This window comes from Rhinichthys klamathensis, unplaced genomic scaffold (assembly GCF_029890125.1).
Source record: "Rhinichthys klamathensis goyatoka isolate OS25496 unplaced genomic scaffold, OSU_Roscu_1.1 h1tg000323l_1, whole genome shotgun sequence".
Lineage (NCBI taxonomy): Eukaryota > Metazoa > Chordata > Actinopteri > Cypriniformes > Leuciscidae > Rhinichthys > Rhinichthys klamathensis.
Genome location: NW_026606839.1, coordinates 1,223,639 through 1,239,405, shown reverse-complemented (window position 1 = coordinate 1,239,405; position 15,767 = coordinate 1,223,639). Strand labels below are relative to the sequence as shown.

The 15,767-nt window shown below is 38.3% G+C and overlaps 1 protein-coding gene across 1 annotated transcript in view; it reads right to left on the bottom strand.

The window, feature by feature from the left end:
* LOC130105585 (CUGBP Elav-like family member 5) overlaps positions 1 to 15,767 on the bottom strand; it is a 198,809-nt gene that overhangs the window by 174,215 nt on the left and 8,827 nt on the right. Inside the window, exon 2 of the mRNA XM_056271640.1 lies at positions 12,642 to 12,724. Coding sequence (XP_056127615.1) covers positions 12,642 to 12,724 — 83 coding nt within the window. The remainder of the gene's footprint in view (positions 1 to 12,641; positions 12,725 to 15,767) is intronic.

The following is a 15,767-nucleotide window of genomic DNA, read 5'->3' as shown; positions in this document are numbered from 1 at the left end:
TTATTCCTGTGATCAAAGCTGAATTTTCCGCATCATTACTCCAGTCTTCAGTGTCACATGATCCTCCAGAAATCACTCTAATATGATGCTCAAGAAACATTTATTATTACTAAATTTAAAAAAAAAAGAGAGAAAGAAAATCTTACGTGCCCCAAATTTCTGAAAGGTAGTGTACCGTTATTTTACAGTTCTATATTCTTACTGTATGACCAATATTGGCTCATATGTGTCCACTCCAACTTTTCCTAAGGAATTTTAGGAGAAATATCTAAGACTAACCAGATACTTAAAGTCTCCTGAGCTTTTACGTTCCTTCATCGCTCTCACAAGTAAATAGCTTAAAGCAGTATATGCCATCATACCATCCAGCCCTCATACTGACACACACACACACACACACACACACACACACACACACACACACACACACACACACACACACACACACATGAACACTGACAGGACTATTTGTGAGGCAGATGTATTGTGACCACTGAGGTTGAAGGACAACATGGAGAATTTGTCAGCAGAAATCACCACTCCAGCTGCTGAGGGACACACACACACATACATATGTATAAATGCACGCTCATAAACAAACGCGCACACACACTTGCCTCGGGCCAACTCCAGCACATCACATTACTGCCGCACTTTGAAATGAAAAAAGAAACACATGCATGGGGGCGGGACTTAGTGACCTAGAATTCATGAGCGCAGCATTGGATCGTTATTCGTTTTGATGTGTGACTGTGTGCGCCTACATTTTAGGTCATCGCCAAGTGGCAGCAACATGGAACTCTCTCTCTCTCTCTCTCTCTCTCTCTCTCTCTCTCTTTATGACTTGTTATGTAAAAGGCCTCATTCTCATATTCAGCCTTCATGCCAATGCAGAACACAGTAGCACACAGAGAAAAGACTTGAGCTGAGATGAGCTGGAGAGCAATTCAGATTTACTCAGAGCTAGTTTAGTTTACACTAGTGGCTCATTAAAGCTAGAAACTATGAGATGTTGTGCTTTACTGTGATTTTACCATGGTTAAGGGGTGTTTCTAGTGTTCTTCACACACAATGCAAAAACCATTTAACCTGTTGGCACAACTGATCCTAGCTGGCGGGCCCAATGTCACTGTGTTTACCTATGTTTACATTAACTATATAAAAAACGGTTCAGAATGTTGTCAAATTATATATCCGGCGAAAGGTTTGGCATCAGTATCCGGTCTCTTTTATGAAATTACTACGGGACGTGATTTATTGCTTTTATAAAACAATAGCAACAACACATACATGCACACATTTTTGTCAATCCAATAAATAAATCCAATGAATCCAATCCAATTTCACATTCTAAAAGTTCTGCTTATATACATAAACAAAATAAGAAAAAAATATCTATATATAAAAGGAGAGACTTTTGCTTTTCAGATGTTTCTCCGTAGAGTTCCCACACTTTATGACCTAAATTTCTCCATAACTTTTCCCGTTATTACTGAGTAAGGACTCACTTAAAAGGAGATATTTTAGTCAATTAAATACTTTAGAGCTGAGCATGACTAGAGAAATGTCCATAACGTTTTAAATTTTTTATTCATTTTCAAGAGTGGAGATCTTAAAAAGTCAGTAACCCTGAGAAAAAGATCCCAGTTATCCCACATGTGCCTCCTTTAGAAGAGATAGCATCAATAATACCAATAACAATAGCATCTTTCACACAGTATAAACTTACCAGAATGATTACTTGCTTTTGAGACTTAATTTGAGTCAATTATTATTGCCTCATTGAAATTGTTATATATGCATTTTAAGTCATTTTAAAGGTTGTTCACTTAGGTCTATTTTTATTACCAAACAAAGTCAGATTACTCGATTAATCGTCAAAATATTCGACTGATTACTCGTTTACCGAAATAATCGTTAATGACAGCCCTATAGTTAAAAAACATTTAAAAATGCACCTTGTTTTAATTAGTCGAATAAAAGACTATTTTTCCAGTCATATATTTTGACTGAAGATTTGAAAAAAGAAATTGTGTTAAGATATCATCGTTATAAAATATAAAAAAGTGATAAAATATTAACGTCTCATCTCGTGAGTGTATGTAAAAAAATAATTTACGAACAAAAATATTGTGGTAAGTGAAAATGTTGAGTGGTAACTTTGGAAAAACACTGGCCTCAGTGACTGGTGAGCAAAAAAGTTAGTGTCAAGCTCTGGGCACAACGGTCAAAGATGTCCATCTAGCACATATTTACATGGAAACATTATTAAAAAGCAGATTGTAAACAAATCATGCCATCTCCAATTATGATTGGCAAAAAGCAGACTTCTTATGTCAGTGCGTACGTGCTCATACCGGTAATCTTCATTCTTTGTTCACACTCATCATTATACCAGTAATTTACTGGTAATGTTACAACTTCTCATACTCTTGAACTGCCAGAACTGATTTACCGTGTTTTTTTGTTTTGTTTGTTTTTAAAGGTCCTGTTCACACATGATCTCGTAACGGTAATATACCGGTAAATTTAACAGTAAAAACAGGAAAGGGACTAATGTCTCAAACTAGGATACTAAAGTCTGCGATCAAAAGTAACAAATCTCAATATGAACGCAAATGTTTCTCATCAAATTATCTGATCTATTATTAATTTTATAGCTCTATATACTCTTACTGTGTGACAACTATTGACTTATTTGTGTGTTTTTATTCCCACAAATCTGAGACAAAGTTGATAGATCAGTTCAGTTAGCAGTGCTAAAACAGGTGTTTCTATGCAGATTAAATGACACTGAACTCAAATGAATATGCCAGAAGAACATCTACGCCTTTAGTTAGATGAATTGTGAAACGAGACAGCGAAGCAAAGCAAAAGGTGCCACTACGGTCGTCCACTGGCAGTGTGTTTGCGTGTGTGTGCATGTGTGCTGGCTGAAATTGCATTTTTTCTCATTACACTTACACTGATAACAGGCTTGCTGCCGTTTCTATGGCAACTATATATCCCTCAAGCTGTGCCTCGCTGAAGGATGTCGAGAACAGCGGATAGAGAACACACACACAAACACACACACGTAGAGATCCTGTGTATCTACAGCTGAGCTCTATTGAGATTCAATCCCAGCTGTGATCCTTCCCAGAGCCACGGAGTTATTGAAAATACACAACTGCTATTTACAATCTATACATGGTGATGAGTAACATTATAGACCCCTATAGCCACATTATACACTAGTGGTTCTCAACTAGTTTAGCTTTAGAATCCAGATTTTACATTGAACATCAAATGGTGACTCAAAACAGTATCATAAACGTTCATTCTCTGGACCGATAACACCAATGAAGTCCAGGCCTCCCTTTCTACAATGTGTTTTTCTCCTCCGCTCCTTCATTTCCTTAAATATATGCTGACTGTGTGTCCACAATCGTTTTCCCTGTTATCTCTGTGAATCGTCCCTGCAGGCCATCAGGGATTCATAAGAAGCTTTACTGAACTAAAACAAATTAATGTAAAGAATTTGATTCAACTGAATTTAAGTGAACTGAACTGATTGTTAATGAGGAAAAGGAATCGCCCCTGTGGAAAAGAGGGTCGCCCCCAATCTCATCTGCTCTCATATGTGAGGATGGAAATACAGGGCGTTAAAATTGACCATATTTACTAGCTTGATTCAATGGCATAAAATAATATCTCTCTACATTCTGACTCACTCGGAAATATGTCACATTACAGAAGCTAAACAGGTTACAAACGGCCTTTCCAGGATCTGTACACCATCTGCCCAATTAATTTCCATGATTTTTTTTTGTCTTTTAGTATTACTGGTATGTTTAAAAAAAACATTTTAATGAGATTACAAAAACAGATTAATAGCCCGACCAGATTAAGGTGGTTAAGGTTGTAACTATCTGGCCATTACCATTTTGTTTATTTAAAGGCGGATTATTAAAGTTAAAGTCAGTAAATTATGGAGTGCTGCAAGGGTCTGTTTTAGGCCCTATGCTATTTTCAAAAATGACACTTGGTAATATAATTAGAAAAAAAAAAAATTTCCACTGTTATGATGATGATATTACATACGTATATATGCCTATTTCATCACGTCACGAGTTGACAGAGTGTGTTAAAGATATACAATTTTGGATGACCAGTAATTTTCTTCTATTAAATTCAGATAAGACTGAGGTTTTACTTATTGGACCAAAAACCTACACAAAAACTCTTAGAATACAATTTGCATGTAGGAGGATGTACTGTTACATCCTCTACCGTATAATACCTGGGTGTTATACTAGTGTCATGATTCATGTCTTGTGTTCCCCTTGTCTTGTGTGGATTTATGTTATTTCCTGTTCTGTGCCATGTTTTGTAGTCCTTGTAGTTTTTCTTGTTGATTCATTCCTGATTGTTCCCAGGTCTTGTTTGCCAGTCTCCCCTTGAGTGTATACCCAAGTGTTTCTCATGTTCTTTGTCTGGTGTTGTCCTGGATTTACTTTCTGACTGTTTTGTTAATAATAAATGTCAAGCTGCACCTGGATCCAATGCCCTGTCTTTACTGAAACAGCCACCGTTACAACTAGACAGCAATGTGTCTTTTGAAAATCATATTTCATGTGTTACAAAAACAGCCTTTTTCCACCTCAGAAATGACCTCTAGACTCGATTACTGTAATGCATTACTAGGTGGTTGTCTTGCATCCTCAATAAACAAGCCACAATTAGTAAAAAAAAAAAAAGAGTTCTTACCAGGTCAAGAAAATATGACCACATAACCCCAATTTTATCATATCTACACTGGTTACCTATTAAGTTCTGTATTAATTACAAAGTATTGCTACTAAATGGTTTAGCTCCTAACCAAACTTGTATTGCGCTGTAATCCATCACGGTCTTTAAGGTCACAAAACTCTGGGCTTCAGGATATCTAAGGCCACTAAAAGAGGGTTTTCACATTTGGCTCTTAAACTCTGGAATAGAATTCCTGATAATGTTCTGGGCTCAGAGACACTATCAAATCTAGATTAAAGACACATCTCTTTAGCCAAGCATTCACATAATGAATCTCATAGCCTTGCACTCCAGTTATATCAGATTTATATCAGATCAAATACGAATGACTAGTATCTACTGCCTGAAATTTTATGAGCAGCAGCTACTCTAATTATTTCCCCATCCCGAGGTAACTAGAGAGTACGCCAGCTCCAGTATCTTATGAAGATTTCAGATGACCCAACACCTGTGAAGAGACGACGCCAACTCTAAATCAACTGCCCGATTTTCTATATATTATAATCATTACGATCACAACTTAATAATTGGTTTAATGAGTTCAAGTCAAGTCAAGTCAAGTCAAATATATTTATATAGCGCTTTTCACAATACAGATTGTATCAAAGCTGCTTCACAGTATCAATCAAAACAACTTAACAGTGTTTGTTTATTACTGGAAAAGACATCCAAGTTTGGTAGAGCTGATCAGTGGTATGATGGGTCATTTAATTTGAATATCCCCAACTGAGCAAGCCAAAGGCAACAGTGGCAAGGAACCGAAAAACTCCATCAAGTGACCCGACGGTGTCCTAAAACTCCATCAGATGACCCAATGGAGAAAAAAAAACCTTGGGAGAACCCAGGCTCAGTCGGGGCCAGTTCTCCTCTGGCGTTTATGAAGTAGAGGCCGAATTTACAGTAACTGTAAGATAAAAAAATTATATGAATGCCTGGCAAAATAGATGCGTCTTTAGTCTAGTTTTAAACTGGGAAAACGAGTCTGAGCAACAAACAATATCAGGAAGGCTATTCCAGAGTATCGGAGCTAAATGTGAAAATGCTCTCCCTCCTTTGGTGGATCTGGATATGCTAGGAATGACCAGAAGCCTCGAATTTAGTGATCTTAAAGAGCGCGATGGATTATAGGGCGATAGAAGATCCGTTAAATAGACTGGAGCTAAACCATTCAGAGCTTTATAAGTCAAAAGCAAGTTCATCGTTTCTGCCTAACTGAGTACTAGCGTTAGCTAATTAAATGATTTGTATTATCTTAGAACTGTATATTTCTGACATATGGACATTACTTGGACACAGTCACATCTGATAACAGATCACTCTAAACTGTAAAGCTGCTTTGAAACAGTATGTATTGTGAAAAGCGCCATTCAAATAAATGTGAATTAAATTGAATTTTCCACAACTTTTTAAGGATTTTACTAAATTACATTACTTTTCCCTGCATTTCATGTTGCCTATAACAAATGGAGAGAAAACAAAAAATGGAGAAGGATGGAAAAAATGGCATGCCAAATGTCAGTATAGCACCAAACGCGTCATCGGCAGAGATTCATATGCATTTCTACGGATCTCATTTTTCTCCGTTCTTTTATTTGATATGAAAAAATAATGGCCTTTCGGTCCCAACTGTCCAATAATGTCTTGTAGGAATGCAAAACAAGTGTAAGATTCACTGTTTCTCTGTCTCTCTCTCTCTCATCCTCCTCCTCCGACCTCTCGTGCCCCGATGCCTGCATTTCGCAGACTCTTAATGGAGATGTGGGAACTCTGTGGGCCCTTTGTGGCTTTCCGTTAACATACACACATGCAGAAGTGCACGTATATGCCTGGGGCTGTCAACATGACCCTCGTCACCCTGTTTGTGTATACCATCTACTTTCCTTTCCTGTAAACTCGACGTGCCCTGGCGTATTCCTGCACATATTACTCTATTCATCTTCCAGCTCCCCCTATTTATATTCTTTTGCGCTCCGTCTCTCTCCTCTTCCTGCTTCCCAGACATCTCTCTGATAAATACCCTAGTTATGAATTATATTGTAGCTCTTGTGGCTGAACCAACCAGAGCGCAATAATTCCTCATAGTACAACAATACAATCTGACAAGCCAATAGAGCTCTTAAATAAAAGGAAAGTAAGGAAACGGTGCACACACACACACACACACCATAAATTTCCTTCAGACATTTCACTTGAGTCGTCTGACTTCATGGGAAATCGTTGAATTGTACAACAGGGTTGACTATAGCGCACACTCTTGACAACAAAACAACATTCATTAATCAATATTAGTGAACGCCTATGTGATTGATCGTCCCCTCATTTCATCTGTTTTGCATTAGATCTAAGAACTTAACTGGTCCCGTGTGGTTTTAGTTGAACCTGCCGGTTTGAATTGCAGAAACAAATACCGCAACTGTACCATTTCATTGAGTCAGCATACATTCTGGATAAAACAAAGTCATGTTTACAAGCTCCCAAGCTATTAAAGGGATCGTTCACCCAAAAAGGAAAATTCGGTCATTAATGATTCACCTTCATGACGTTCCAAACCTGAAAGACTTTTGTTCATCTTCGAAACACAAATGAAGATCTTTTTGATGAAATCTGAGAGCTTTCTGTCCCTCCATTGACAGCTACGCAACTACCACTTTGAAGCTTCAAAAAGATTGAATTGAGCGCTTTAGTTCACATTTTCTGAAGACTCGATCGCTTATATAATGAACAGATTTAATTTAAGCTTTTAAATCAAAGTTCTCAGATTACATCAAAAAGATCTTCATTTGTGTTTCGAAGATGAACGAAAGTCTTACGGGTTTGGAACGACATGAGGGTGAGTGATTCATTTTTGGGTGAACTATCCCTTTAACACATCTGAGGATGAACTTGTCTGTTGGTCTGGCAAAGTTTAAGCTTCATGATGGCAAAACTTTAAAAAGATTGAAAATTATATCAGTTATATCATATTTACCCATACATAAACATCTCATAATAAATAAAAAAATCAGTCAATGAGAACATATTTTTATTATTAATATACTCTACAGTTCTGAAAGTCTCTTATGAACGGTAGTGTATTCATTCAAATTAATATGGAAGAAATAGCTTTTTATTACTCGCTACTTTATTGTGATGCATTGTCAAATGTCTGGTTCAGCGTGAATCATGATGCCCAAACTAAATCTTGCAAACTAGATTTACTAAAACCCTTCGCCCCAATCCCATAACAGAATGAAACTCAACCGGCCACGCACACACACACACACACAAGCCAGTGAGTGACTGCTGTTTCTTGTTTCTAAACCAGTTCAGGTGTCACATGACTGACTGTTATTCCACTGACACCCCGTCTGCTCCTGAAATAGGCTCTCCAGCCTAAAATTACGCTCCACTGCTCTCTTTTACAGTGACCCCACTCCAAACACATACACAGAAAGAAACACACACACCTCGAAGTAAAAGTAGCTCATTCCTTTTTAAGACACCCGGTTCTATAATTGGGCTCCATCCAGACACATTCAGGGTTGATAATACACATCTTAATCTGAAAATGATGACCAGTATCATCCTAATTCACGGTGCTACACGTCCCATTAAGACCAGCTTGTTTGCTTAGAAATCAGAGTATCAGTAAATCTCACAAAACCTGTCAAGAACATGTCCATCCTATAAATCTCATTATTTGAATGTGAAAAAGTATATACTGTATACTTATACCATATATATATATATTACACACACAGCCTATATATTGTATATATGTGTGTGCTGATTTATGTGAAAACAATCTTTATACTCTAGTAATTTTTAGACTATTGAGAATCATCATTGAGAATCAAAAGTAAAACTGTGTAACTGTAAAATAGCACAATTAATGGTCTACCAATGTGTTTTTCATTAACCAATACTGATATCTAGAGAGATGCACATAAAGATTTACACAAAATTACTTAATTGAAATATGAAAATTTTGTTTACAAAAAAAGTATTCTCACAATTGACACATTTACTCAAAATTCACTAATATATATATATATATATATATATATATATATAAATATATAAATGAAAATATAAAAGAAAATGTCAACAGACTTGATAGGTTGAATGACCACCACTGTTTATCAGCTAATTTGGCACAATATATATATATATGTATATATATATTTTTTTTTTTTTGGGGTTGGTAAAATGCAACCTTGTTCTTAACAGGTTTCGTGAGATTCAGTTGTGTGTGTGGGTGTATGTGTGCATAAATCCGGAAGTGCATGTATTTATATTATGCTTTTCTGCATTTGTGTGGTCGAGCCAACAAGGTTAATGTTCATAACCTTTCCATAAATCTACTGGCGCTCTTTTCCACCGTTGTGGTTTCCGGCAGCTGGCCCACGGCAGCGATAGACCCCACGGGAGCGAATGAATGTGCAGCCACATGTCTGATCGTGACAGCCGAACATGTGTACGTGTGCTCGCACGAGAGCCAGACACACTCTATAGCTCACCTCTGATTAACACACGCTACATTCCCCATAGATCCCACGTCACCTAAATGTACAGCTCCATTCACACACACACACGGGAAAGAAAAATCTCAAACTCAACTGCAGACAACAATGAGGTTAAATGGAGATCAGAGTTTTCTGTGAAAAAAGAGCATGGTAATCTCAGTGTATCAGCTATATCTTCTCTGCTCTGCTATCATTCACTCAACCTTAAATTAGCAGGAGAGACACATAATGAAACAAGATTTCCTCTGAACCTGAGCAGACTGACAGTAAAGAGCCAAAGGCATGATGAAATAAAACATGTCTAACATCTGCCGCACGCAAACTTCTGACGGACGTGTTTGACCACCCAACGTTGCAGGGATGAAAATGTAATAAACACTTCCACTACTTTCAGCATTAGAAAAATGAAAAGTCTACCATCATCTACTTGTTATCAAAAAGTTCACGTTGTTCTTTTCAGCACAATGAAAGTGGATGGTGACCAGAGGCTGTCAAGCTCAACAACAACCAAAACGGACCATAAAAGTGCAAACAATTTCAATCTCCTTTTAATAAAAATATATTCATAAACGACAAAATTTTTTGTAAATGGGATTTTAAAAAATACAAAAAGAAACACTGGGTGGAGTGCCTGCCACAGCTTTAAGGACCCGATATACTCACGCCGAAGATCTTTTTCATTCTTCGCTAAGGGGTTAACATTTTTTAGCATAAGAAAGCATCTAATCATAGCAATGTGGATGTTTGCACAAGCTCTGCAATTCAGCACTCTGTTGAGCAAATTCACGTCATGTTTATTCATTTAGCACTTTATGCAATTAAAATCAAGCAGCTTTACCGTATTAAACATGAAAAATAGAGTCAGTGTCTCGTTTCATCAGAAGTACAACTTCATTGTTTGTTCATGTTTTCACTCACTGGTCACGTTTGACCTCGACAGACTGAACAGGAGAAATGAACCGTGAAAAAACGTGAAAAAGGTGGAGCCCCCTGCGCACACCAACCTATTACATAATCGCCACGGACCAATGGTAGTACAGAGATGTTTGCCAGCTTTCCCAGAAAGTTCGCTTTGGCGAGCTGTTTCGAACTCCAAGATCGCTTTGGCCTGATTTTGTTTGAAATGACGTTACAGCAGTTCGTTCTTTAATCTCGCTTGAAGTATATAGGGACCTTTATTGTGCGTTCACACCGGACGCGAATAGCGCGTCAAATTCGCGTCTACCGCGTCTAGTTTGACGCTTGACCACTTTGTGTTAATTCCCGTGTCAATGGCGAAATTGACGCGCGTAAATTTCGCTTCAAACTTTTGTTTTTACGCGCGTCAATTTCGCCATTGACACGGGAAGTGGTCAAGCGTCAAACTAGACGCGGAATCCGGAGGCGAAAGTTTCGAAACCCGTTGGCGGCCATCTTTTTAGATGTTTATCGAGCATTAGCATTAGCATTAATCGAGAGAGTCACCGCTCGTATATGCTCTGAAGAGCAGAAACAGCTGCGTAGGGGACATCGTCGCTGTACTCGGGTCCACCAGAACCTCCGGAGGGTTTCAGGAGTTTCACAATTTTCTCCAGGAGCTAGGTTTGGTGGACCTAACGGTGAGGATGCTGACGAGGACAGCGTAGGCCGTATAAGGCCTCGGCCTCGAGTGGTCTATGCCTGTCGAGCCCGCGCTCTACAGCCCGGCGCGAGGTTCACCCTCGCCCGCATCCACCTAATCTGTCATTTATTTTTATTTTGATAATAAATGGAGACTCCAAAAGTGAAACCTGTCTTGTGATTTAAAAAAAAAGTTTTTATACACTAAATTGTGTTTGTGGTCTTTACATTAGAATAATAATGTTTCATATAATCTAGAATAGATATGGAATAAATAGCATTCAATACAAAATGAGTATCTCTCATATATTGAAATCGAGTTTTTATGTGAAAGATTTGCTTTGCACACCAAGCATTTTTGTCATATTACAAAATAATTTATTGAGGCCAAACATAAAATAACATTATAAACTGTCACTTCACCACGTGACAGCAGCGAGCAGGCTCCTGATTGGTTAACGCGGCGCGAATTGACGCAGAAGTTCAGATTTTTCAACTCGGGCGGCAGACGCGAATTCGCGTCAAACGCGAGAATGCACAAAAAGCACTACATACACTACATTCGCGCCGCAGGAATTCTTTACGCGCGTAACGCGTCTTTGCATTGATTAACGGTAGAGATCCACTTTAGCGACATGACAGTCGCGTGTTGTCGCGACGCCTCCCGACATTTGTACATTGATGGGCGTTCCTCATGTTTACCGCTATGGGCGTGGTTTTGAGCCAGCGGCCAGTCTAGAACAGAGGACCTGCGAGAGACTTCCCCCCGTCTCCATATGCTCTACTTCTATTGGATAGTCGCGTCGCGTTCAACGGAATTCATTTGCATAAAGATGGGCATCGGCCAGCTTTTTGACGCGTAGCATTTTTCTAAATGAAGCGGCGCCTTCCCAGAATGCTTTGCGGGCGCGTCAAAGTCGCGTGACGTCACCCATAGGAATAAAGCGGAGCGCGGCGCGACAGAAGTGCCGCACGGACAAGTGGATCCGCACCGTTAACATTGAAATCACTCGCGCCTGACACGCTATTCGCGTCCGGTGTGAACGCACCAGCCTTTGCAATGTTGACTATATAGCCTCAACCCAGCTAACAGGGAACGTTCTTCCAGTAATGTTAACAGAACGTTTGTTCAGTGTTATCTGGTCTTTAATATTACTCTCAAAACATTAGCACAAAAAAGTAATTTATACATTGTTTATACAACATTTTTTTAATGTTAGTTCTTGTTTCAGAATGTTCCGAGAACATTCAAAAGTAACATTCCCAAAATGTTGTCAGAATGATCAAATGGAATGTTTCCTTAACGATTGCGTAACCAAGGAAAAATATTTTAAAACATTTGGAAAACACTGGATGTTTTAAACGTTCAGAAATAGCGTTTTCATAACTTGAAATGTTCTTACACCATATTTGTGTTAGCTGGGAAGAGACTTACTAAAATATTAGACACTTATTTTCAATCAAATGTTACTTTATGAAGCAAATTCCATTGAATTCCTTTTTAGAAATTGACTTCTGTTCTATGCAAAATAACCTAAACATTCTGGCAATTTGTGTATATTCCTGTTAATTTGGGAGTACAAATATAATATTGATTACATGTTGCAAATAGATGAATATATATCAGAAGAACGCAGAAGAATTAGAGTTGTTTCTGAATTGCATTCAACGGTTAGACCATTTCTCCCTGAAATAGATGAAACAACAACAACAAAACATTAGATAAAAAGATTTAAAGAGACTTACCCCTGGTAGAGTCTTCTGTTCATGCAATGCATTCTGGGCTTTGATGGCTGATTCACGAGCGCAGTACGTGAGGAACGCACAGCCTGTAGAAATGAGACGAGAATCAGATCTGAACTGCACACACTGACACAAAACACGCACTCTTGCACCAAAGCTGACATTTATCACAAAGACTCTCTGCACAGGAAAACAGTTGTAAACTAGATTTTTACATGTTCTGAAGAAAACATGAGTGATGTTTGCCTGTGCAAAACTTGCTAGGGTTTTCTGGGTGGTTGCCAGGGTGTTGCTATGCTGTTGTCAAGCTGTTGCTAAGCTGTTTTGTGTATTCTTGACATGTTGCTATGGAGTTCTAAACAGTTACTAGGTGGCTCAAGTCAAAAGGAATAATATTCGGATACTGATACACTAATAAAGACAAGCAATAGTAGCCTAATCGTGATGTTTGTCTTAGAATTCACAATCTATTACATTTATTCATTTAGCAGCTGCTTTTATCCAAAGCGACTTACAAATGAATGTCATCACAAGCAATTTGTCATAAGGGCCAATAAAATATTTTCAGAAGGCGAAGCACTGCTAATTGGGCAGAGTGATTTGCTCGCAGCACCTGAGAAGCCCCGTGGTGAGGAGCAGAGAGTTCGCTCAGAGTGTTGCGCTAATCACTCCGCCCAAGTAGCAGTGCTTCGCCTACTGAGAATATAGTTCCCAGTATGTATACGGTTAAAAGATGCGGCTGTGTCTCATATGACCTTGTTATTTGTTCACACTGTGACTATACAAATCACAACATATAAATAGGAAAATGTTGGCGTTATTTTGTCACTTATTGGGAGTAGTATGCTAGCTGGAGCCATTTACTTCCAGTCTTTGTGCTAAGCTAGGCTAACGGTCAGACAGAGTTACAGCACGCACAGAGATGATAAGGGTATGTATGGACTTATCTAACTCTGCCGGATACGGTGAATAAGCTCCCAAAAAGTCGGCGTGTTCCTTTAAAGTATAAACTAGATTTCGAACTGGGTTACAGTGTTTTTGACCTTGTAACCTCAGCTCAGCGCCTCTGCTCCCAAAATATCCACTAGCAAATCCTGTCAATCGCTGTGATCAGACATCTGTCATTCTGTGTTCGTGCTCTCTCTCTCTCTCTCTCTCTCTCTCTCTCTCTCTCTCTCTCTCTCTCTCTCTCTCTCTCTCTCTCTCTCTCTCTCTCTCTCTCTCTCTCTCTCTCTCTCTCTCTCTCTCTCTCTCTCTCTCTCTCTCTCTCTCTCTCTCTCTCTCTCTCTCTCTCTCTCTCTCTCTCTCTCTCTCTCTCTCAGGGTTTTGTCAGGCGCTTAATATATATAACCTTTTGGGGTTCTCATCATGGGATGATTTTATGGATTTAGTTTTGATTAATTAATTTGTTTTGATTCATTTTACACATTAAAGTATTAAGCAATCATTTAAAGGTGACATTTTATGGCCCTTTTCACAAGATGTAATATAAATCTATGGTGTGTCTAATATAAATCAGAATGTGTCTATGAAATTTCAACTCAAAATAAAACCAAATGGCGGCGTCGTGGGTGGAAATGTGCAGATTAAAGGGGCGGTGATATGATTCTGATCTGATCTGCTTATTTTTTTACATGCTCGCAGAGAAAGGCTTACCAAAACAAAGTTACCGAGTTTCACTTTTCATGTTTTCTGGATTGGTAGATGCACCGGGGACCCGATTATAGCACTTTAACATGGTCAACAAAGTCAGATTTTCATGATAGTATGTCCCCTTTAAAGTCCCCCTGTAGTCAATAATTGAATCCCTTAAAACTCATCTTTAATTGATGAAATCACATAACTAAATTAATAAACTTGAGATAAAATTAAAATGAAACTAAATATAACAACAAAAAGCAAATTAAAATAGTAATAAATAAAATAATAGTATGTTATATACCATTATGTTCAGTTAGTTTGCTTTCATGGACTAGTTTGTTTTCATTCATCACATGTGTTTCTTTGTCTTTGTTTCCCACCACTCATTAGTTTTTATGGTCACAGTGATTAGTTTGTTTAGTTGAGCTGTCTACACCTCGTTATCTTTAGTATTTAAGTTTATGTGTGTTCCCTTTTAGTTTATCTGGTCACATTAATGCTAGTGTTGTGTTTGCTCGTCTGCCTTTTGTATCATTTGTTCGTGTGTATTATTAAAGTGGTTTTGAACCTGATCTTCATCCTCCTGTGCTCCTGCAACCCAGCGTGACAATATGAAAAATACTAAAATAACACTGAATTTTGGATTCTTCGCTTAACAACCTGAGAGTGGTAAGTCTGTCGAGAAAAGTAGGGTGAAAACAGGCCATTTGAGCTGAAATGAATGGTAGATCTGTCCCAAATTACCTGAATTGACCCTATATATGCATATTTTGCCTATCAATCAACTTTAAAGGGAGATTTTCAATAGTATTAAACCCGGAAAAATCTGTACTCTGTCTTGCAAGTTAGCTTTGTGCTAATCAGAAAGTGCAAAAAATAATGTTAAAAAGCTCAAAATTAATTAAACCGATGTTAAGAGACTCATTCCTTTCTATTCAGCCTCTTTTACAATTCTTCATATTCACATTCAGCCTTTCCCGAACATTAAGACATGAATAAATTCATTATATTCTAAATTAAAACTATTGCACTGCCCCTTGGAGTCGGCTCTCGAAGATCAGAGAAAGGAATAATAAAGCAGTTCGTGATCTGGAGCGGCCCGGCCTGTTCGCGTTCCCGTCCATTGTTCTGATATTTTCACAGCTCCAGTAGAATTGGTTTGTAATGATTGCCGTTATAGGAGCAGTAGTCTAGCGTAACCTGTAAACCTTAATTAAACCAGTCACATTCAGATGGACCCAAACCAACCCTCTGAGCGAAGCCACGTGTCCAGAGAGCGCAGACCACCTCATGTAGAACTAATCACACACACACACACACACAGGGCAGAGAGTGTAACAGCTCTCCATTCAACAAGAATATCATGCTAATACATGAACACTGGCACAGCATGAAGACAACAAACAAACATCATATAAACCAACACAATCTCATTAGCAGCTCACTCATGCCAGAATAAATTGTGAACTAGTTTTAAAAGACCCCATA